The sequence below is a fragment of the Neolamprologus multifasciatus genome, chromosome 4 (genome assembly GCF_963576455.1).
Source record: "Neolamprologus multifasciatus chromosome 4, fNeoMul1.2, whole genome shotgun sequence".
In the NCBI taxonomy this organism is placed as follows: domain Eukaryota; kingdom Metazoa; phylum Chordata; class Actinopteri; order Cichliformes; family Cichlidae; genus Neolamprologus; species Neolamprologus multifasciatus.
Window position 1 is genome coordinate 23,159,428 of NC_140442.1, and position 22,150 is coordinate 23,181,577.

General features: G+C 41.3%; 2 protein-coding genes across 3 annotated transcripts; one reads left to right on the plus strand and one right to left on the minus strand.

The window, feature by feature from the left end:
* The first annotated feature begins 1,360 nt into the window (after positions 1 to 1,360).
* On the plus strand, positions 1,361 to 10,996 carry tob2 (transducer of ERBB2, 2). Its single transcript, XM_085156088.1, has 2 exons — positions 1,361 to 1,619; positions 3,991 to 10,996. Exon 2 carries the CDS (start codon positions 4,186 to 4,188, stop codon positions 5,395 to 5,397), a length of 1,212 nt encoding a protein of 403 aa, XP_085012214.1. The 5' UTR covers positions 1,361 to 1,619; positions 3,991 to 4,185; the 3' UTR covers positions 5,398 to 10,996.
* On the minus strand, positions 10,979 to 21,204 carry tefb (TEF transcription factor, PAR bZIP family member b). 2 transcript variants are annotated; one of them, XM_085156094.1, is made up of 4 exons: positions 20,982 to 21,204; positions 15,457 to 16,014; positions 14,376 to 14,578; positions 10,979 to 14,080 (listed from the first exon to the last, which is right to left on the minus strand). In XM_085156094.1, the coding sequence occupies exons 1-4, from the start codon at positions 21,085 to 21,087 to the stop codon at positions 13,865 to 13,867; spliced, it is 1,083 nt and encodes a 360-aa protein (XP_085012220.1). In that variant the 5' UTR covers positions 21,088 to 21,204; the 3' UTR covers positions 10,979 to 13,864. The 2 variants fall into 2 exon arrangements, with proteins under 2 accessions (XP_085012220.1, XP_085012219.1); XM_085156093.1 differs by lacking the exon at positions 20,982 to 21,204 and adding an exon at positions 17,015 to 20,967.
* Between the last annotated feature and the right edge of the window lie 946 nt (positions 21,205 to 22,150).

The window sequence follows — 22,150 nt, forward strand, 5'->3', positions numbered from 1 at the left end:
ATTGTGTTTAGGAAAAAAGTAGCTAAGTACACTATGATTGCTCCACGTTGTTAGTGAGGTAACTCTGGATGTCGGTGGGTTTTGTCAAGGTTGGTGTAAACAAAAGCAGAAAAACGGTAAAAGATGCAGACAGTGAAAATCTGGTTTATTTCATGATTACAATGAAACATTTCCACAGTTGTTTCATTGTAATCATTTTTAAGTAGCATACATGATAAATGGATACTACAACACAACATGGGCAGTGAGAAGAAAAACTCACCATCTTACCAGTTTTTTTATTCTTATAAACTTAAAATAAACCCGTGATATTAGAGTTTAGTGTTTTAAGTCATCTGTTAAAAAACACGAGTCCACAGTTTTTTCTACCAGCATCATTACTCAAGTTACACTTTAACGTACTGCTGATGCTTATACCATTGCGAAATTTGCTAAATAAATATGCTTAAGAGTCTTGTGTTGTTTGACATCCAGCTAAAAAGTTTAAAATAAATAAATAAATAAATGAATAAAAAATTATATATATATACATATATATAAATCAGTGACATTGGATATCTAGAGGAAAATGTTTTTTGGTTAACAAGCATATAGCTAATAATATTGATTTAAACTAAACCCATTGTTTGTTTGTTTATTTGTTTGTTTGTTTGTTTGTTTGTTTGTTCATTTGTTTATTTTTGCTCTTTTGAGTTTTTGGTTTTGGTTTATGGGTTTTATTTGTAATTTATATGAGAAAATATTACATATACATAACTGTATAATTGTTTAAATGAAATTTAAAAAAGAAAGAAAAAGAGAAAGAGAAAAACAGCAAACGCGCAATATTTTTACTGCTATCTTAACCATGTAATTCTGCAACATGAACACCATTTCCCACAAGCCCTTGATGAAAGTCTGGTCGCTTTAGCGGCTGTAGTCCAATAAGGTGAGGGTCCTCCCCTATCTCCGCCAATTAGGACTCTGTTGCTGTCACTGCTTATATTTTTAGTAAATTGTTCAGCACCATATGAAACTACAAATATCCCTCCGCCATAGAAACTAGATCGCGCTGGGTCATTTATAATGTTCTAATAGCTGGAAAAGCGCACTCCCCGACTATACAGTGGGGTGTTTGGCTTTTTGGCTATTCGAGAAAACTGATTAATCAACATCATGCTATTTGTGCAGAAATTAAGGAGTCACTTTTATTTTTATCAGCTTAAATCTGGATAACCTAAACCTATGAAATACAGATAATAATATAGTGGCGACAGGAGCACATTATGCTTCGACAGGAGCGTCAGAACCGCTATGTTGAAAAGATAATAATAGGAAGAAAGTAGTCCCTGCCGTCACGGGGGTGTGGGCGAGTCACACTGTATAAATACGCTGGGTTGTCAAACAGCAAAGTTTACTGGACCCTCCATGCAAACTGTCAGCTGAAGACAAAGTGGGGAAACCTTGGAGAGGCTTTCAATTATTTGGGCAGCAGTGGGGGAGAAAAAAAAATATATTTATCATGGTGAAAAAAATGTAAACTATTTCGCATCTGAACCAGTGAGTCGACACATGAAATCGGAGTCCTCGTAAGGGAATTTAAAAAAAACAAAGACAAGCTAGTACATCAGTGAAGCTAGGTGAGTAATTAACCGTCAGCCGGTGCGCGGAATTGGTTGCTTTTATGTTCAATAAAAAAGGACTAGATATTACAGTCGCTGATAATGCAAGGACTATAAAAAAAAATGTATAAACAAATATAAATTTGTTGACAGCGGGATGGTGCTGTTATTGTTCTTCTATTTTCTCTTCTAGAAGCTTTAGCTGTCCGTTAGAGAAGGTGCACAGGGTTGAGCCCCTGGAAAGACACAGCTTTTGTTTTGCCCGAGCCCGTTATAGATTAGCTAAAGCGAGCCTCCCGGAGTGTGTTCAGCTCATGTTTATTTTCCTTCTGCTGTGCTTGCGGGGGTGTTTATGCCGAGAGAGAGAGAGAGCGGGCTGCCGCCTTCGTTCCTCAGATACTTGGTCGATAGGCTGCTCACCACTTAATTAGCTTTATAATTTAATTTACAGCGACAATTTGCCAGGGAAGGCTTCTCCACTTGCACATCAGCTAAACCAATGTCCTCTCTGGTCCACTGCCTTTTGACTCGCAAATGTCACTAATCCTTTCTCCAGGTAGACCTTAATGCTTTCTTGCAAACATTGAAGACATTTGTCCATGTTTGTCTCTTTTTTAAGGAGGCACATGTGCACAAAATTCCAAACGTAAGGAAAATTAAAGTAGCAGACAGTTTAATTTCTGTTGGTAAGTGAGGGACACGAGTATAAATCCCTGCAACATTCATATCCTTATTCTAGGCAAGCATGCAGGCCTCCCTCTGCTGCCCTTATACACGGTTTTTTGTTTTTGTTATTTTCATAGCAAATTGTGTAGCTGTGCCGCTTGTCTGGTATAGTGGATGTTTAGCAGTACTCTGTTAGCGCCGTGCTAATGCCTGCATGTAAACAAAAAAAATACCACCCCAGATCCTGCTGATGACCTGACGACAAGGAAAACAAGACTAGAATCAAGTCTGCCAGTGAAAATGCAAATGTTTCAGTTATGCAAGGTGGTGGGGCTTGTGGCTGTGGAAAGATTGGAGTCTTGTTTGTATTACTCAGATTTTACTCTGAAAGCCACACATCTGCAGACAACAGCTGAGCTGTTTCTCTAATGTCATTGTTTGACATTGGATCTTGTGTATCTTGCTGCTTGCTTCCCTTTTTAAAAAAAAAAAAAAAAAAAAAAAAAAAGAGAGGTGGGAAATGCAGTAGGTGGCTTAGAGGTTTGTGCACTCAACGTTTTTGGAGACACTGATGATGGCTGTTTCAGGTGAAAGACCGGTGCAGTCCTTTCTTTGTCAGTGTAACTCGTTATTAAGGTGAGGAATTTGCACCTCAGATGATGCAAAAACAGGGCCCCTACTTATAGGCTCATCCTAACAGCCCCCATCTTATCCTTCAATGTCACCCTTTTTTATGCAAGGGGAAAAATGCAAGACCTGTGGTTTTGTGTCACCCCTGCAGCCCTGCGCGCAGGCTGTGCAGCTTTATCTGTAGCAACATTAGAATTGCCTTTAATCTGAGGCATTTTTCTAATCTTCGCTTCCGAATCCCCATCTGGCAGGGAAGTGAATGTGAGTGAATTGTTTGTGTGCATGTAGGAAGGAGGAGGGGAGGAGAGGTGAAGGGAGGGAGATGGGGTGGTGTTGAACACATTCAGTGCATTCTGGGAAACCGTGTTCTATGGAGTCGGCTAACTGTCCTTCCATTTTACACATCTTCTCCGGTACATCCTTTTGTATTATGATATGCATATAATGTTGCTCTCAGTGGGAATGTGCATGGTGACGAGTGGACTCTTGTACGATTGTGTATTAAAGCAAGAAGCACTTCATGCAATTGCATTCAGATTCTGCAGGATTTACGAAGCGCACAGCATCTGTTACATCTATCCTGAGGCTGATAAACAGGAAATATAAAAGGGTACATTTTAGGATTGCTGCTTCTGAGTGAGAATTGTGCAGGAGTTATACTTCATATCACTACTGTTATTTAACAAATAAAATAAAATAAAAAAAAATACCAGTATGCATTTGAATCCATATCCCAATGCTTGCACTGGTTGGCAGGTGCATGTATTATGCATTTTTCAATGTTGTTGGAAGCTTGTGACTCCATTAGGATTTTGGCATGTTTTTCTTTTTTCTTTTCTTTTTTTGTAATTGGCAGGAATTTCTTCTCTTGTGGTGTATTTTGTGTGGGTAATTGTCTTGTATGTAAGACTTCAGGGTTGTTGTTTTTTTTAAGCACACTATAAAATAATACTCTGATTACAATCCCCCTGTAGCCCCGTCTTTCTGTGTTCCAAAAATACCACAACAACTGTCTGTTGTGAGAGATCAGCAGCAAAACAAATTCCTCATTTTCACACAAAGTTAAATTGCGCTTCTCTTCTTGTCTTCATAGTTGAGGACCTGCCAACACAAAACAGCCTGCAGCCTCTGCCTTCAAGGTGCCTTTACCATGGTGACACTAAAAGAATCAAACACTGCACAATAAGCCAGAGGGGGACAAAAAGATTTGTTGCCACTGCATTGCCTCACTTTCATCTCATCCCCTTTGAACACTTTGTTCCCACACTGGCACTAACCCGGTGCAGACATGCATCTGGAAGTGAAGGTCGCTCTCAACTTCATTGTGTCCTACCTGTACAACAAGCTGCCTCGTCGACGAGCCGACCTGTTTGGCGAGGAGCTGGAGAAGATACTAGTTTCTCGTTTTGAGGGTCACTGGTACCCCGAGGCCCCGCTCAGGGGTTCTGCTTTCCGCTGCATTCACCTGGGTGCGCCGAGGGACCCTGTGGTGGAGTTGGCTGCCAAAAGAAGTGGGCTGGACACGGAGGAGGTGCGGGCAAATGTTCCTGCAGAGTTGAGCGTGTGGATTGACCCTTATGAGGTGTCCTACCAGATTGGAGAGAAGGGTGCGGTGAAAGTGCTCTATCTGGAGTCTCCCCCTGGCCTCGGTTGTGACAGCGAGCCGGCCGAAGGGGTCATCAGAGAGGCCAAAGGAGATGCAGAGACGGAGGATGCCAAGAGCTTGGGCTTTAATCCAGATGCTCAAGTGTTTGTACCAGTTGGAAGTCAGGCATCTCCTTCCTTAATGCCATCCCTCTCCAGTTCTCCCACACCCCTATCTGCCCAGTCCTGCCCTGGAATCTTCAGCTACCCCAGCTCCAGCACACCCACCGATCCCAGCATCCATTCCTCCAACACATCTACTCCTTCTCCTCCGAGCGGCGGTCTGCCCTACCTCTCCACTCAGCAGCCACCTGCTGCTCTTCCTGCTGCCCGTCCACAGCCAATCACCTTCACCACTGCCAGCTTCGCCGCCACCAAATTCGGCTCCACCAAAATGAAGAAGTGCAGTGGGGCCGGGTCAGGGTCCGCAGGCTCTGGTGTCATCGTACCACCATCCCAGAGGATACTCTCCCGCTCTCCTACCACCATCTCAGCACCAGAGCTGCTTAAGCACAAGCCCCTCTCTCTCTCCTTGCACTCCCTCGGGGGTCCCATCCACAGCCAGCTCTCCCCCAACGCCAAAGAGTTTGTCTACCCAGGATCTCCAGGCCCTCTTTACTTTGATGCAGACACCCAGCCCATTCAGCCTCTTACCAGCCCTTTCCAGCCCTCGCACACTATCAACACCCACCCACCCTTTGATCCGTTCTCCAGCCCTCCTGCCCAGAGCGTGGGCATCATTGGCAGCAGTGGAGGGATCTCTTACATGGAGAAGCCACCATTTGTTGAGGGTTTAGGAAGCTACAACCTGCAATATCCCAGCCAGTCTTTCCAGCCTGTCGTGCTGGCCAACTAAGCCTTCATTTGTAATAAGAATTGTTGCAGGAGCAATTGGGTGTACGGCAATGACCCTCCTGATATTTTCAGTTTTTCTAACAAATTGTTCTAATACTAATGCGTGTTAAGAATTAGTTTTACTACAAAGATTTAAAATGTCCACTAAATATTTAGTGTGATTTGTTTGGTATCTCTATAACCCGCCCCAAACCCCACCCTGCTCCTACTTCCTGTGTCCATTGCTGTCACTCGTTATTTGTTATTTGTGTTGGCTTGGAATGGGTGCTTCTTTTTTTTTTGTCCACCTTTTTGCCGTCTCCAATTTCATGTTTATGATTTTGCAATGAATGCTAATGTGAGTTTTTTTTCCTTTTTTCTTCTTGTTTTTTGGGACTTGTAGTCTAGTGGACTCTAGTATAGCTCCATTTTGCACTGCACTGTCATGCTGTGAAAAAGGACTTTGCCAAGTCCTGCAGGGAACGACGGCTGTGGAAAACTCAGCACTTTGCTCTGCAATCTGCTCTGCCCTACTTGCCACAAATACGGGGTGGGGTTGGTGGAGGGGCTCTGCTCTCTGTGCGTATAGTTCGCTTCTGTTTGGTCGTGGTTCAGAGTGATTGAGAGACTCGTTGCTTGCACAGTGAAGCCCTGTTACCTTTGAAACAACCTGACGCACGGGCATATTTCAAGTCTTGTTGGTGGACGCATGTTGAAAGCAGGTTATCATCAGCTGGAATGGGCACGTGACCGGGGTTTCAATGAAGCAAGGGCAGCTAAGGGGAGAATCGAGGCGTTAAGAGTAATGTAGTTGAATGTATTGTACCTGTCAAGGGAAACTGCAGCTGTGAAGGTCGGCAAAATGGATTTGGGGGTGGGGGGGTACCTTTTTATGAATGTGAAAACAAATGAATCTTTTGAATTTTAAGGCGATAACCATGTGCTGATTAGGCCAGTTGTGCACATAAAGATGCAAATTATGGTTTCACACGTATTCTAACAAACACCAGTCAGCAGCAGATGAAGGTGAACAGGCGGGGAAGGATGAGAGGTGAGGGTGGTGGTGGTGGGGGGGAATGCAGCAGCAGCTCAGCGTTAGGGATTGTGATAAATGGCTTAGCATGACTTTGACTATGAAGGAGAGGCTTTCCTCTGCATGGACAGGAGGGAGGGAGACGGGAAGAGAGAGAAGCAGCTAGAGGGTTCTGTTGCCCCCTGTGCCATTCAGGGTGTACTGGCTTAGAAAGCAACACTTTAACACCCAGAGCACGTTTCTGATGGGCTTAAATGGTATTGAAGCCAAAGGCTCACTATTCTCTCAGTCCTCTTAAAATTCTCCAGCGATCTCTGCTCCTCCGGCTGTTGCAAAGGAAAAACCAGAATCGTACAGTTCCGGTTGCTCTCTTTATTTTATTTTTTTATTTTTTCCCAGCTGCAGTGATGCGAACAGAGATGCAATGAGGAGCATTCTTCTGTGGCATTTGTCGCGTCACTGGATAGCTTGTCAAAGATCTGATGTTTGTATTGGTGCAGTTTAACAGCGGGGCCTGATGTCATTGTTGGTTCGTCCCTGAAAGAGAAGGGTAACCTCCACATGTCCACGTCCAGCGGTCCAGCACTTTATTACCAGGCTCCCGATGCCGAACCGTTCCTTTGCCCTCCGTTTGGCTGTTGCACATTTTATTCAGATGTCATGAAATGCTTTGGAAACTCCAATGAGCTACATTTGCATCACAAACGGGAAAGAGATGCAGTCAGTCTCACTCTTGGTTGGCTGGTTGTTTAGTTTTTTGTTATTTTGTTAATGTTTTTCAGACTATAGATATTTTTGTACGAGAAGGACCCTTGTCTTGTCCTCACGTTGGTTTTGCAATGTGGCATTACTGTCATATGCAGCAAGCTTTAGTTCTTTTTGTTTAAGAGGGAATGAGTGGGTGAAGTGTACACCTCTGTAATTGTTACAGTTGTGAGGGAAAAGGCTTTTTTTTCTTTCCTTTTTGATCTTGAATCTATTTCCACCATTTTTTTTATATTAGTTTTTGAAAATGATCACTTAAACATTTGTATAAGACATGCAGAGTCCAGGAATATGTGTATAAAAAGTTCTTATGTTGAGATTCTTTGTTTAGTTTCTTACATGCTGAAGTTATTTTTTCAGAAAAATAACATGAATATATGCAAATTGAGACGTAAATAAAGATGTACAGAATAAAGTATTGAATGTTTATTGTACCTTGTACACCATATGTCTAATAAGACGGGTAAATGTAATCATTCTTCAGTTTGCAGTTGGAGTTAGAAATGTTTACAGTGGGTTTGTGTAGGAAAAGATGGCTGATCACCTCTTTCTGTGCTCCGAGGGCAGTCTGACAGCACTCCTCCCCATAGGCATTACATTTAAACCAAAAAAATGTATTTTCTTTCTTTTTTCTTTTTCTTTTTTTTTTTTTTAATTTAAAGAAATTAATTAGTCCTATTTTCACGTAGCACACACTCTGTATATTATAAACTCCCCAACACTCTTAATTTATCTGTATTTCAATTCCCAGATCTGCTAATATTTAAAAAGAACAAAATGTTCCTTCTATCTTTATCGTTTTGTTTTTTGTTTTTTCTTGACTGAGCCACCCTTGCTCCATCAGCCCGATCCTTATGGTACTGATACTATAGCCATAATCCCAGACTGTCTTTACTTACACACCCTTCTCCAATTCAATGAAATGCCATAAGTTTTTAAACAACCCTGAAGGATTCAAGGGGTTTCTACCTCTCTCCAGTATCTCTCTTCAATAGGAAAGCAACCGGTTTGGGAAAAGATGAAGGAAATGAATGTTGCTCTGAACTGTTGTCAACCCTGGTTTAGATGGCGTTAGGTTTTTTTTTAATGGAAACATTTGGAGGGATTCTTTGAGTCAGAAACATTTCTCTGTACCCCTCACATCCTGATTAAAACCAAAATTGAAACAAAAAATCAGCATAGAGGAGATGGTGGTATTAAATTTCCTAATAACACAAGCTGGAGAGTCAGCTCTTAGATATTTGAAAGACGTAAATAAAGGGGGGAAGCACCATAAACCTGAATGCGGGCTGTTCTAAAATCAGGGTTGAGCAGGAATGATGATGGAGACAAGAATTTTGTATTCTGATGTCGTTTTGCTTATATTGATGTTTGCGTTTTACTTTGCACTTTGGGATATTTCATTGTCATAAAATAAATTTATTTTCTATGTAAAAAAAGAAAAAAGTGAATAAACAGTAACATTTAAGAGTAAAATGGATCTAATAAAATGTTCAGATGATGTATAAATAGTGTTTTCTTTCCTGCCTGTATTTTATTATTATTCTTCCTATTTTGTATCTGATCTGTACACCCTGTAGATGTATAATGAATATTTCACTACTGAGATGCAATGACCTGTTTTCTGTGCTGCCCCCTCGGGAATGGGGAGTTACTACTGCAGTTTCTTATTGTATGAGATTCTTTTTTAAGTTTGTAATAAAAACAGATTGGCAAAAAAATTATAAGCATGGAAAAATTAAGCTGATTGTGTCGTCCTCATTTGTGCGTGAGAGTGCGGGGGTGAGTCCTCCTCCTTTGTGGTCTCTGTGTGGGTTCACACCATCGGTTCGTGCGTGAGAGTCCTGGAGCAGCTCATTGCTCTGATTGCGGTAAACAGATTCGAGTGATGTTTGATCAATAATTCAAAGCAAGGATGGAATTCTCAAATGGTGAGCAGCCAGCTTGCTCACCAGCCCACCTCAGCTGGACCCATCCCAGCAGATATTACTTTGCATTTCATCACCTAGCACTCCGTCTGCCTGTCCTGCCCCGTGCTGGTGTCTGTGTACAGCCAGCTGGAAGGTTGGCTTGCTCATGTCGTGGTGTGACAACATGCATAGCTCTGCATCCTCAGCACCGCATCCCTCATTCTCTTTTCATCATCTAGCTATCTTCCCTCCCCCACTCTCCATCTTTACCACTACCTGATCCTTTCCACTGCTTGTCCCCACCTCCTGCTTCCTCGCCGTCTTTGCTCCATCTTCCACACACACACACCCATCCTTCTGGTCTTTAGAGGCTGCTTATGTGTTACGCAATTCTGCTCCCCTGTCTGTCGATGTGATCATTACGCAACATCTCCTACTCTGCTGGAATACTGATGAGCAGCAGGAGAGAGGTAATGGGGGGACAATAAAAAGGGGGGAAAAAAGATGTGCACGCAGGGGGATTGTGTTTGTGTGTGTGTGTGTGCAAGCGCATCAAGGATGAGGACGATGCCTTCATTTATCCACCAGCTCCTTGTGTTACCCGACGTTTGTCACACAACGTGTGACAACACACAGCTGGTCAGCAAATCAGGCAAGGTCAAAAAGACAAGCCCACGTGTCGGTAAAACTCCAAATTTATTTCATATGCATAATACAAGATACAATTAGGACACGATTCTGCAGTTGCATGTATCCAATACATGATAGGGACAATACAAAAATGAGAAAAAAAACCCCACATTTATATAAAAATCAGAACAGAAAGCCAAAAACACCACAAGTCTTTAAAAATGTTTCCAGAAAGAGATTTAAAATGGTTTTCCGGGAGCTACTTCAAATAAGTAAACAAGGGCACGGTGATGTTGATGCGAAGCATCTCAAACCAGTGTCAAGAGTTTCAAGCAATAACCTTAAAACTGAAGTTTAGACTGGAGATCTAGTCGTGCTGCTCTGAGCACACCTACAAACACCTGTGCGCACGCACACTTGTGCCAGATGTTCTCTGTCAATTATTTGTGCATTTCCAGGATTCTAGTTTTCCTTAAATGTTACCCAAAAGTGGCACAAAGGGTTTTAGAAGTGCAGGAGCCATTTTTTGTCAGTAGGTGGCAGAAGATGCGCCTACATCCAAAAGTCATAACTGCAGGTCTGCATGCAGAGAATTGGGGAAAAACTCCAACCTCTTTAAAAAGAAAAATGATTTCATAAGGAACTTCACATCAAACAGAAACTGCTACATACTTTATGCATCACTATACAAAATATGATCTTGATTTTATTGGCTTCTAAAAACCTCTCTTGGCCAGTACCAGTTTTTCATTTTAAATGTCCAAGTTTGCATTCATCAGCTAGACTGATGTCTAAAGCTCAGTGCAGTCGATGTGACAGAAAAAAACCCCAAGAACCAGCTGTTACAATACACTATCAAGAAACATAAATGATCACATTAGCAATCAAGAAAAATAAAAAAATTAAAATAAAAAAATAAAAAAACCACAAAAAAAAGCACCAGCTGATTCCTGTGTATCCAGATATAGATCAATCTATAGCAAATTTTAAAAAAAAGATAATAATCCACAGTGATTAAAAGATGCTGCTTTCAGCTGTTTTCACCACAAGGTCAAGCGCTGGCTGCACAAGGAAAGGCGGTGCTGTCATAAACAAAAGGACATCACAGCAAAGATGCTCTGCTTTTTTTTTTTTTTTTTTAACTGTTCTGCACAACACACCATCAGCCTACGTCACCCCCCCAAAAAAACCAAAGAGCTCTAATTTTCGGTAATGGTTTACAGACATAAGTACACTTGGTATAAAACTTTTTTTTAAAAACAAACAAACAAACAAACAAACAAGGAACAGAGAGACAGACAGGTTCACTGGGTTTCATGCATTAAGATCCCGGACTACAGAGAAGTGAGAACTGGAAGCACGAATGACTTTGGGGCATTTCTATTTAGTACATCATAGTAAGTATACATACAACATCACTACTGAAATCAAACTAGCATTACATAACAGAGTATTATTGCCACATTTATTTTCTTTCCAGGATTATGAGCACAAGCTGGCTGATAAAAATTTAAAAAAAATTTATAAGTTTGAGATACAGAGTCCCATAACAGTCTGCAACATATTTACTAATTAAGATTCACACTCAGAAGCTTTGGTGGAAAGAACTCAGTTTATAAAGTCGGATTTAAGGTTTTGCCAAATGGAACTAAGCTGCTTTGTACGTGTTCTTTGCTTCAACCAACACTTTGTAGCCGTGCTCCATGTTTTACCTTTCACAGTAGCAAGTGTTGGACGAGGTAAAGGAAAGTGCACCCTGTCCTTTGTGTGTTCACAACACAACACCCCCCAAACCCAAAAAATAAAGCCCACATTACTATATACCCCTGTTTTTAAAACAAACATCCAAAAGCACAGTTTACCCTTTGAATTCCCTGCTTTGTCATTGGTTTCATTATATAGGTATTGTTCCTAAGGAGAAATAAAATTATTGTTTGTACATCACAATCAACAAATGCATCATTACTCAAGAATAAATACAGCACTCATTCAACTATTTGGCAAATATAAGGAATATTGTAGGGTTAATAAAGACACAGAGTCCCCGTCTTAGCAAAATAAAGACCAGGAGACATATTTACAAGGTTCAGAAACAGCCGACTTTGAGCCTGCTTAAGATAAAAAACAAAAAGCAAGCGATCAATCCAGTCCTCTCGACACCGTTAGGCAGGCAGTGACTCTAGCACACTAACTGCAGTGTGCAGTAAATAAACATCCTAACAGCACTGTGAAAAACTCTTAAACCCACCCCTCATTTCTTTATATTTTGCTTTCAAGGAGCCACATTGTGTTATTGTTTAAAGTAGTCTTGAGCAATAGTTCTCCAGGATTTCTAAAAAGCTCTTTCAAAGTTGTTGTTTTTTTTTTTTTTACACTTTTTCACTATTCCAAAGAAAGATTTTAAAACACATACTTGTTTTAATTTTTTGTTGAATCTACGCAAAAGATCAAAAGTAACAGTTTGATGGGCATTAAACAGTTTTCAGATCTTGTTACTATTGATGAAATTATGAAGGCAGAAAAGTACTGTTAGATTTTGAGTCATCATACAATACTATGTGGAAAGTGTCATAATTGGAAACAGCTTTATTTTTCAGAATGGCATCTCAAACAACGCAGTGAAAGCATACCTGAATAGAAAAACATCAGTCATGGATTGGCCTCCCCAGAGCTCAGACCTCAGCATTATTGAAGCAGTGTAGGATCATGTTGACAGAGAACATGACAGAAAAGCAGAAACATCCAAAGAAGAGCTTAAAATGTCCTGGAGAACTATTCCTGAAGACGACTTAACGAAATTAGAAGAAAGCTGCCAAAGAGAGATCAGGAAGGGTTGAAGAATAAGGTGATCCTTCCAAATATCAACTTTCAAGCTGGTTAGAATAATACAAACTCTGTGTTTGTCTTAGATACTGTATTTCCATGTATGTCAATAAAATCTTGCATCTATATCCCACTTTATGAACAAAATTTTAGGGAATGAAGGGTGGCACAAGACACATGCGTAGTACTGTACATGTGAACATACCCCTCTACAATCAAAGGCCTGGGAGATCAAATGCACAGCATGCCTTTAACAGTAACCCACAGATAGAAACTACTACTTTTTCCCCATATATAAAACAATATGCTCCTTCACTGAATCTTTGAGTCTCTGGAAGCTGATCTTAGTAGAAAAAAAGATGTTAAAAATCACAGAAGCTTTAAACTTTAGACCTACTTTGCATTTTCATTAGTATGCTACCATTAAAACAGCTTCCACTGTGATCATTGTTAATAAGGTAGACAGCTGCTACCAGCTTAATCTCCACACACCATGTGTGTGTGTTTTCTTTTCTGTTTTTTAATGAAAAAGTGCAAAATGGATTATACACTAGAAAAAATGGTGCAGAGAGATGATTATATATACATAACAGTTGTTTTTAAACAGTGTGCAGAGGCGTGCTTATGTGACGGAAGAACTCTGACTGGACCACACCTTTCCTGAGGTCTCCCTCCTCTTACCCTCTCCAGACAGGAAGTACCACCTTGAACCTGACTCCGGCTCATTTTTCATCTGTTCCTCTCCTACACTGCGCAACTTTACTAAATATTCTTCTTCTTCTGAGCCTCCTAATTAAGTGCAACACAAGGAAAACAGGAGGAGTGCACATGTGCACCTTTCTAAATATGCAACTTCTGACGGACGCTACTCGTGCTTTGGCCCATTAAGGTGTGCTGCGCTCTGACGGAAACTGCTGTATCGAATTTGAAAGTGTGCGATTCTTTCTAACCGACCCACTCTTTTCATGTCGCTTGACTCTCTTTGAACTTTTCTCGAGACAACCATATTTTCCATGTTTGACCATGGGAGAATCCAGAACAGTCCACTTCCTCTCTGAGTGTAGGAGCCAGGCGCTCTCCACAGGCCTTCCTGTGACCACCGCTCCCATCATGCCTCACTGCCTGCCAGTGTGCATCCAAAACTCCAGCATAGAAACTGGAGCAGAACACAGTGACTGGAGGTCAGCAAAGACAACAGTGCAAATTTAGATTCCTTAGGTGTTTATATCTGTGTTGAAATTTGCGGGGAAGGGAGTTCTGCTTTTGTCTCGTCATGGGTTTTATTGTGAGTTTTCTATTTTTCCTTTTTTCTGTTATTTATTTATTTTTTACAGTGGGCCGTACTTTGCTTCGTATCGAGCCAGGACGTTCTTACAGCGACCGCAGTCCTTCCGCATCTCAGCCACTTGCTGCCTCAGAGCAGCATTTTCACGCTCCAGGAAGGATGCACGCACGGTGATCTGGTTCTCCTTAAGGCGGCGTGCATCGCGGGAACGCTTCGCTGCCAGATTGTTCTTCTTTCTTCTCGACCAGTACTTCTCATCCTAGAGGAATGAAAAGGGACAGAAAGAAGAGTTAAACCTGCCCACATAAAAGAAGGGATTGGATTGAGGAGATCATCAGCTCAATTCTAATGTTTTATTGGACTAATGTAATCACATAGAAACACAAACTAGCTGGTGGAGTTGGAGCTTAAACATCCTCAAACCCAATTTTGATAAATGCATTTTTCTGACAACTGAACAAGATGAAAAGAGTGGAAATTTTCTAAATTTTTTCAGACTGGAGTGAACTGATCTCAACTGCAGTTTGGGAAGAAGAAAATTTGATTCCACTGACCTTCTGCTCATCGGGAACAAAAACCTTCTTGGCCTTCTTGATCATCGGCTGCGGCTTCAGCTCCTCCTGGGAGAACCTGTGCTTGCGAGGGTTGAACAGCTCACCCCCGGGCACGCTGGACAGGACCAGGTCTGTGGGATCTGGCTGGAAATTAATGTCCACCTCAATGGCGTCTGGGTCGATCGGGGAGGGCGTGTTACGTTCTGCAGAGTCCAGCAGGGGAAAAAGTAAGCTTGGACACAAGACAGGTAAATGGCAATGAACCAGGTGGCCAGACTTCACACCACTACTGTGAAACCTTTTAGGGAGCTATGTAGGCTTCATTGCTCTCAGCCGCTGATCCCACAAAGACATTTTATCATTGCAAACACTCATTTTTTTAAAAAAACAAACAAACAAACTGAGGGTTATACAAAAGAAGCACAAGTCTTTGTGGGAATAATAACCATACCTACATAAAGCAATTATAAAACATAGTAAAACAAATAAGTTCACTACATGCCACACTGGAAAAAAGGCTTTAAAAGTTTCTGTGCAGCTCAAATGAAAGGTGTCTAAGTTGGACACCTCCCAAAAATACATTTAAAAAATATTTCCATCACTGCTTCTGTGTCAGTTTGTTAACATGTGACTAAACTGCCTGCAGTGAAATTATTTGACTATATTAGCATTGAAGACCTAGATGAAAATTATATGCAAAGATCTGCCTTTCACCGCATCACTTTAGCAGAGTAATAATGCACAGAAATAGTTGGACAAGCAACAAAATCTGTATAAGGTATGTCCTACTGCCAAATGTTCTGACATACCACATGTTATAAAGTTGACGATATTCCTTATTTAATCCAGCCTGTCCCAGTTGTCATGAGGTGAGAGGAAGGCTAAACCTGGGACTGGTCACCAGTCTGTCACAGAGCTTGTTTGGCCAGATTTGGTAACATTTATTAATCATTATGACTTAGGTAGCCATGCCAGCATTGACATTCTTAGACCAAACTAAATAAAACTAGAGCTGCATAACTGAGAGGAAATAAGTTTTCATCGGGTGTTAATGTTTAACACATGCAGTAAATCTGCTCACCTGCTTTCTTTACTTCTGCTTTTGGCGTTGCCTCCTCAGGCAAAGATTCCTCTTTTTGCTCTTCCTCTTCCTCTTCTTCTCCTTCTTCTTCTTCTAGCTTAGCCGGTTGTAACGTGGTGACTGTCACAGGTTCCTCTGGATCTGGGGTAGCCATGGAGGCAGAGGGGGGAGATGATGAGTCTGCAGCAACAGGAGTAGTGGGAGTAGCTGTTTCAGTAGTAGTAGGAGTAGGAGTGGTGGTGGTAGCTCCTGCAATAGCCTTGGGAATGGCTTTGCCTTTGTCTTCAACTGTCAGTGTCTTCTGCAGCTCCTCCTCCTCCAGGGTCACAGGGATACCGTTCTCCAGGAGGAACTCATCCAAGTCCATGTACTCCAAGTGGAATGTCTCCCCATCATACGGAATGGTCTTCTCCCAAATGGCTGGGGTCAGGGAGGCTGATACCCCTCCACTGCCCCCACTTCCACCACCACCTCCTCTGGAGCCTCCACCAGCATTGGTTGCCACAGCCCCTCCTCCATCCACATCTTCAGATGAGCACAACTTCTCCTTCTCTATTTCTACATTAAAGACATAAAGCATAAAAAGAAAAAGTGAAATTAATGGCTGCTTGCTGAAAATGAACAGTTCCCTTGTCCAAATATTATTCAGTAGTAGAGGGTGTATCAATCTAAAGGACAACAGTATCAACAAGATAGAGGATCGAAACAAAGTATCAATCCTAAGTTCAGTATATAACCCACTGAGTTTATTATTTTTTGGAAACAAAAAAAAAAAAATAAGCAAAATATATATGTAACATTCAAGGTCTAAAAAAGACAGTTTTAACAAACATGAAAAGTTGAAAGGCATGTATTAATTACAAAAAAATCCCAGTCATTAAAATGTGTTGCAAATTGGTGATGACCTCATGAGTAATGACACACTACTCTCTGCTACACAAGTTGCCTTTGTAAGTATCGCTATTGGCGATACTGGACCTGTATTTACTTGGGTGTTGAATGGATACCAAAATTTGCAGCATGGTACAACATTATTCAGGAGACACGGTAGGAAAGTGAAATTATGAATGAGAAGAGGCTGGGTGGAAAGGGGTGGTGGTGATGTGACACCTGACAAACAAGTGGATAAACAAAGGCGGGCTACATCCAAGAAGCCCTACAAGCGGTCTGACAGACTGAGGCAGAGAGAGGGAGTAGATGCTAAAATGAAAGAAGATAGTCAGAAAACACCATCACCATCAGCCAGGACCAAAGAAAAGTAGCTCGGGCTGTGAAACCCCAGGGAGTCCGCTCTGTCCTGACTGTTTCCAGCCTGGTTTAGCTCCTTGATTTTCAGCGCAGAGGAGCAGGAACTTTTTGTTCTTCATCGTTTGCTCCACGCAACAGAGGGCATGTGAGCCAAAACCACAACCACACGTTTTAGGCGAAACCCCAGACGCTGATTACTACCCAGCCTTAAAACCTATATACTCGTGGTTCATTTACAAGCTGGAAAACTGGGCAGCATTTTAATTTTAATTTATTATTATTATTATTTATAATAATTAATAATGCTTACCGTCTTCTCCTTCCTCCAGGATGTTCGGGGGAGGTATGTCCATAATTTTCTTTAAAACAAAAGGAAAAGACTTCTGGGGTGACGCTGTAGCGGTATTACCGCTGGGCTCGAGCTCCGTTGCCATCGCGGCTTCGCCAGGCATTGTTCCGTGCCGAGCTCCGAGTACACCGAGGCGACGCTGCTTTTTTTTTTACCGAGAGCTGCGTCCGAAAAACAGGAACACAAGAACCGCGTTTAGCCGCTGGACTCGACACTATCGCTGATTTTGAGCCTTTTAAGCCGAAAATGCAGCTTTCTAGAGTCAAAAACAACACCACACCAAGCCTCTTCTTATCCTTACCCACGGAGCGCGCTCGTTGGATATTCAGGAGTTCCGTGCCACGCCTCTTTCACGCAATAGTAGCAGCTGATTGGCTGTGAGTACTTCATATATGAATATATTACTGCAGCTTCATTTTGACTCTAATCTGTGGCAGCTCTACGTTTGGTCATTGGCCACAAACACACAAGGAAATCATGGCTTTACATAGAAGGAAAAAAACCCAGACCCTATAAGCGCAACGTGAATGCAACACTCGGCCTCGTGCAGTCATCATATTAACATCTTTATTAGAAGGCGTTAGAGGCACGAGGTACTCACACTTTCACGGCAAGAACTGCGTGTCACGCGCGCACGCATAGCACAAATACCCACACCCACATAAACACGTTGTGAGCTCGTGCAGTCGCTTGTTTTCTGAGCGTGATACTCGTGGCCAAACACGTGCGCCCCGCCCGCACCCGACTCACGTGAAAGCACACTCTGTCGATGGGCGTGGCTTAAAGATTCTCTGCACGTGCAAGCCAATGCGAGCTGGTTGAAGCGGGCACGCGTACGACAGTGTTTTTATTTTATATTGATTTAATAGTGCACGCGAGGTATAATCTATAACGTCTATCACATATTTCCCTAGATACGCTTTAACTCTACACGCACCAGCTTCCAGGTCCTCTCTAATGAGCACATTCACCGTGTTTAACTGCACCGAATAATAATAATTAGTCTAAAAAATAAACCCTCACTGCCACAAAAAAGTGACGTGCGTGTTTCCGCGCGACGGAGCGCGCACGACCTTGTCTCGAATATTGTTTTGTTTCAGGAACACGATGTTCAGCCGCAGTGAAGTTCATTTTTTTTCTCCCCCCCCTCCAAGTTCAGCACAAGTGCCACGAGCTTCTACAGACTGAACACTGAAACCGCACACCAAAAGACTGGTGTCCTAACACTCTGTCCATGTACAAGGTTAGACAGGGACACATGAGACCAGGGTTTTTATTAAGGTTTCTGTGGCCACGAATACTAGTGAGCATATGTGCAACATTTTGTATCGCATTTCAAGGATGATAAAGGTCAAACTGAAACAATAAGAAGAAGAAGAAGAAGAAGGGGGAGTAGGAAGCATGTTTCAATATTGGAAATTAACTTAAATCATTTGTTATGCTTTCGGTTCACACAATACAAAGTTTTCATTCTAGGTCCTGCAGCTCACTGGAAAAAATACAAAACAAGAACTGGTCCTGGCTGGAGTCTGCTGTGTCTACAGAGCAAACCAGAGCACTATAAACACTTATCAGTGCCTTCTGCTGTCTGTTTAAACTGATTAAATTTACACTCTTGAAACAGCTGAGACAGGAGTCTGCTGTTGTTCAACACATGTGAACAGAGGGAACGTTGTATGCACACTGAGATGAGGAAGAAATAACTGAATTAAAAATTGATGGTGATGTTTTCTACATGCTTTACAGGGGAAATTACAGAAATATTAAGGCCTCGACCACAGTAAACACAATAACAATAACACAATAATCTGCCACTGAAGTGTCCTGCGAAGACACTGCACATCACAGGGCCAGCATATTATGTACTAGTGAGTCAGCATTGGTTGTCAATACTACAAGATAATAAAATGCAATATTTATATTTGAGTTTCTAACACTATAATTACTTTGCATGTCTGTGGGATTTTTTCTGGTGTCACAAACATGTGTAAACATGTAAATCTAAAACCAAACATTGTATGCCAGGGTATCAGGGATGCAAAGGGTAGTGCTATTAAAACTTTGTACAATTTCTTCATCTGTATACCAGCATCATGTAGGTAAATGTGCATAGAATAATTTATTAGCTTAAGATAATAATATAATAATCACAATATAATAATATGTAGTTAGCATGGTGAAAGACCATGAGAGCAAAACAAGTTTCTATAATGCTGCATTTTTTAACCTCTATCTACTCTACTGAAAGGCATCCTTGCTTTCTTGAAAGACCCTATACAAATCTATGTTTGTTATTATTATTTCAGGTTTGCTAAGCTAACTCTCAGGCTACTGCAAAACCTGGTTGTTTGTTTTGTTTTTTTACATAAATAATTTTGGATTTTTGTTATTTTTGCATGACTAGAAACATACTTACAAACTACTAAACATACTAACAAACTTTAACTGGCACATGATTTGCTTTACTAGCCGACTCATTTGCTTTATTTGAGTTTTATAGCTTTTACAGAGTTCCTTTCAGTTGTAACCACATTTACTTAAAGTGGCCCCCGAAGGTCAACTCTAGGTCATCATAGATTTTACATACAATGTATAACATACACTTATGACACACAGCTAAATATTTGCTGTAAATCTGCTAATGCAGCACAACTCTGATTTCAGGGGCTGGATGATACAGACTGGTCTTTATGAAGGAAATCAAACTCCAGAGTGGTTTATTTCCTATGCATAATTAGCCACAGCTTTACTGCAAGTTGTTTGACCCAAATCTGACACTGTGCCTTTGAGCTAGCTGTCTGGTTGTCTATGGAGATGAACAAACTCTCTCATTAGTCATGAGAAGATGGGGACTGCATACTAAGATTTATTTATCTATTTATTTTTTAACAGGTCAAGGTATATTCGAAACCTCACTGTGACCAACTTTAGTGATACTAGAGCAGTTAGGTGTTGTACCCACATAAGTGCCATCAAACGCTTAAGGAGACATCAGAGCACAGGTGAAGTAACACAACCCCAACACATTTAGTTCAGTTTCAGCTGGCAGTCTTTCTTGCATGCCCTGCATGTCACTCCCTCTCACATTTCCTATGTCATTGCACTAGCAACTTCTAATGAAAAATAAACCAAAGAATTTATTTATTTTTAACAGAAAGTAAGCTAGAAAGTGTGCATAACATAAGCAGAGTGCATAAATAAGATAATGAAATGATGAAACTCCGAGTGAGGACTGTTTCAGTGTTGTTGCATCAGTTTCAGGCTACACGGAGAAACAGCATAGACAGTCTACTGACACAATACACCTCACAGCCTTTCATCACCTGAAAGGCTGTGAGGTGTGGTTTTACTTCTATAGTTTCCCATACAGAAGGGTTTAAAGTGTCTGCTAGTAAATAACTTTACACTAGAGCTGGATTAAGTACTTAGTTCAATGCTGAGATGTAATACAAACACTAGTCAGTTTTAACAGTCAAAATAACAGAAGTCACTTCATTAGCTTTATGTATAAAACCACTTCATGTGTATCACTGAAAGCAAGATAAATAAGATGAAGATACCATGAAGAATTGCAGGGCTGCTGCATTACTTTTATCTCAGACTCTAATAAAATGGCAACATAGCAACTGTCACAGGACAATATTAAATCATAAACCTTAAAAATAATGTAACTAATTAATTATACTCATTTTACAATCAGTGTCATAGTTTAATCCTTAATATTCATAGGCCTCTATGTCAAATTTCTATGTGGGAAAGTCACATAAAGTAATGAAATATAGTAAAAACGTACTTAGCGTTTCCACGAATGTAACTACACACCACCATATGCTACTTAAATAAGTCTGCCAACTACAGACTGCACGCTAGCAAAAGCAGCTCCCCAGATGCAAAAACAGTTATAAAGTTATTTTTAAAACATGCTTACCGCTGTCATCAAAGGCCGGGAAGGAGAAGGGACAGTCGGCCAAGGACCTGAGCAGGTCCGGCACGTCGCTCCGGTCCTCGAAAAACATTGGGTTAACCGCCGTCATGTTAGACAACTTGTGAAACTGCCCGCTCTGCTCAAAAACACAACTCTTATTTACTCCGACGAAGCGACTACGTGCGCTTTGAATCAACTTTTCAACGTCACGGGGACGGCTGCATGTGTCCGAACACAATCAGAGTTATAATTACCAATGCGAGCCACGCCCCTTCAGCGTGTTGACGCGGTGACAATTGAGCGCGCGCACGCCAATCATACCGCAGTGCCTATCAGAAAGCAGGGGGCGGGCTCTGGAGAATCACAACCAAAACAACAACCTTTAACGGCGCGGCTCCGGCTTTTCCCCCCACGCACGGCAGCACGTGCAGTGACACTGTGGGATCTGGAGCGCCACGTGCCACCTAGTGGCTTGATTAAAAATTGCACTACACAGTGACTTCGCCATTCAAGCCAAGGTGTGTCAAACTATTATGCTGAAACTTAACCACACTCAATGCCATAAAGTAATGCTTTATAGTATTAGAGCGTATATCTGTGAAGGTTCTCAGTCATCCAGGTCATTGTAGTCTAAGGAGCTGGGCAAAAAAAAGTGTCTGGACTACTTTGAGTTTGAGTTTTAAGAAACTCATCAGTCCAGATGCTTTTTCCGATTAGAGTGTATACTTCCACACATACAAATCACTACTTTCACCCTTTAATTCAAGGGGTTTAGCAAAAGTTTTGGATTAACTGTTTAGAAATTACAGGAATTTACACATGTTAGTCCTCCCCCTCAATTTTCAGAGGCTCCAGAATTATTGAGCTGCTATATTGAGGCTGTCAATCAGTTTCATGGCGGCTGAGGACTTTTACTTTTTACTTCACAACAAATGAAGCGTATAGATGAAGGGATGAATTTCCATTTATAGGTAACTAAATACGAGACCGAAATAAAGGGCAGTTCAACTGAAAGAGGTTTTCATTTGGCTGAAAAAACAAAATAAAGCTATCACATACACAGCAGAAACATCAGTAGTAGCCCCAAATCAATAATCTGTTGCACTGTTAAAAAGAACAAATACACTGACCAGCTAAGTAAAAATGTCTGAAAGACCACAGAAGATGTTAAA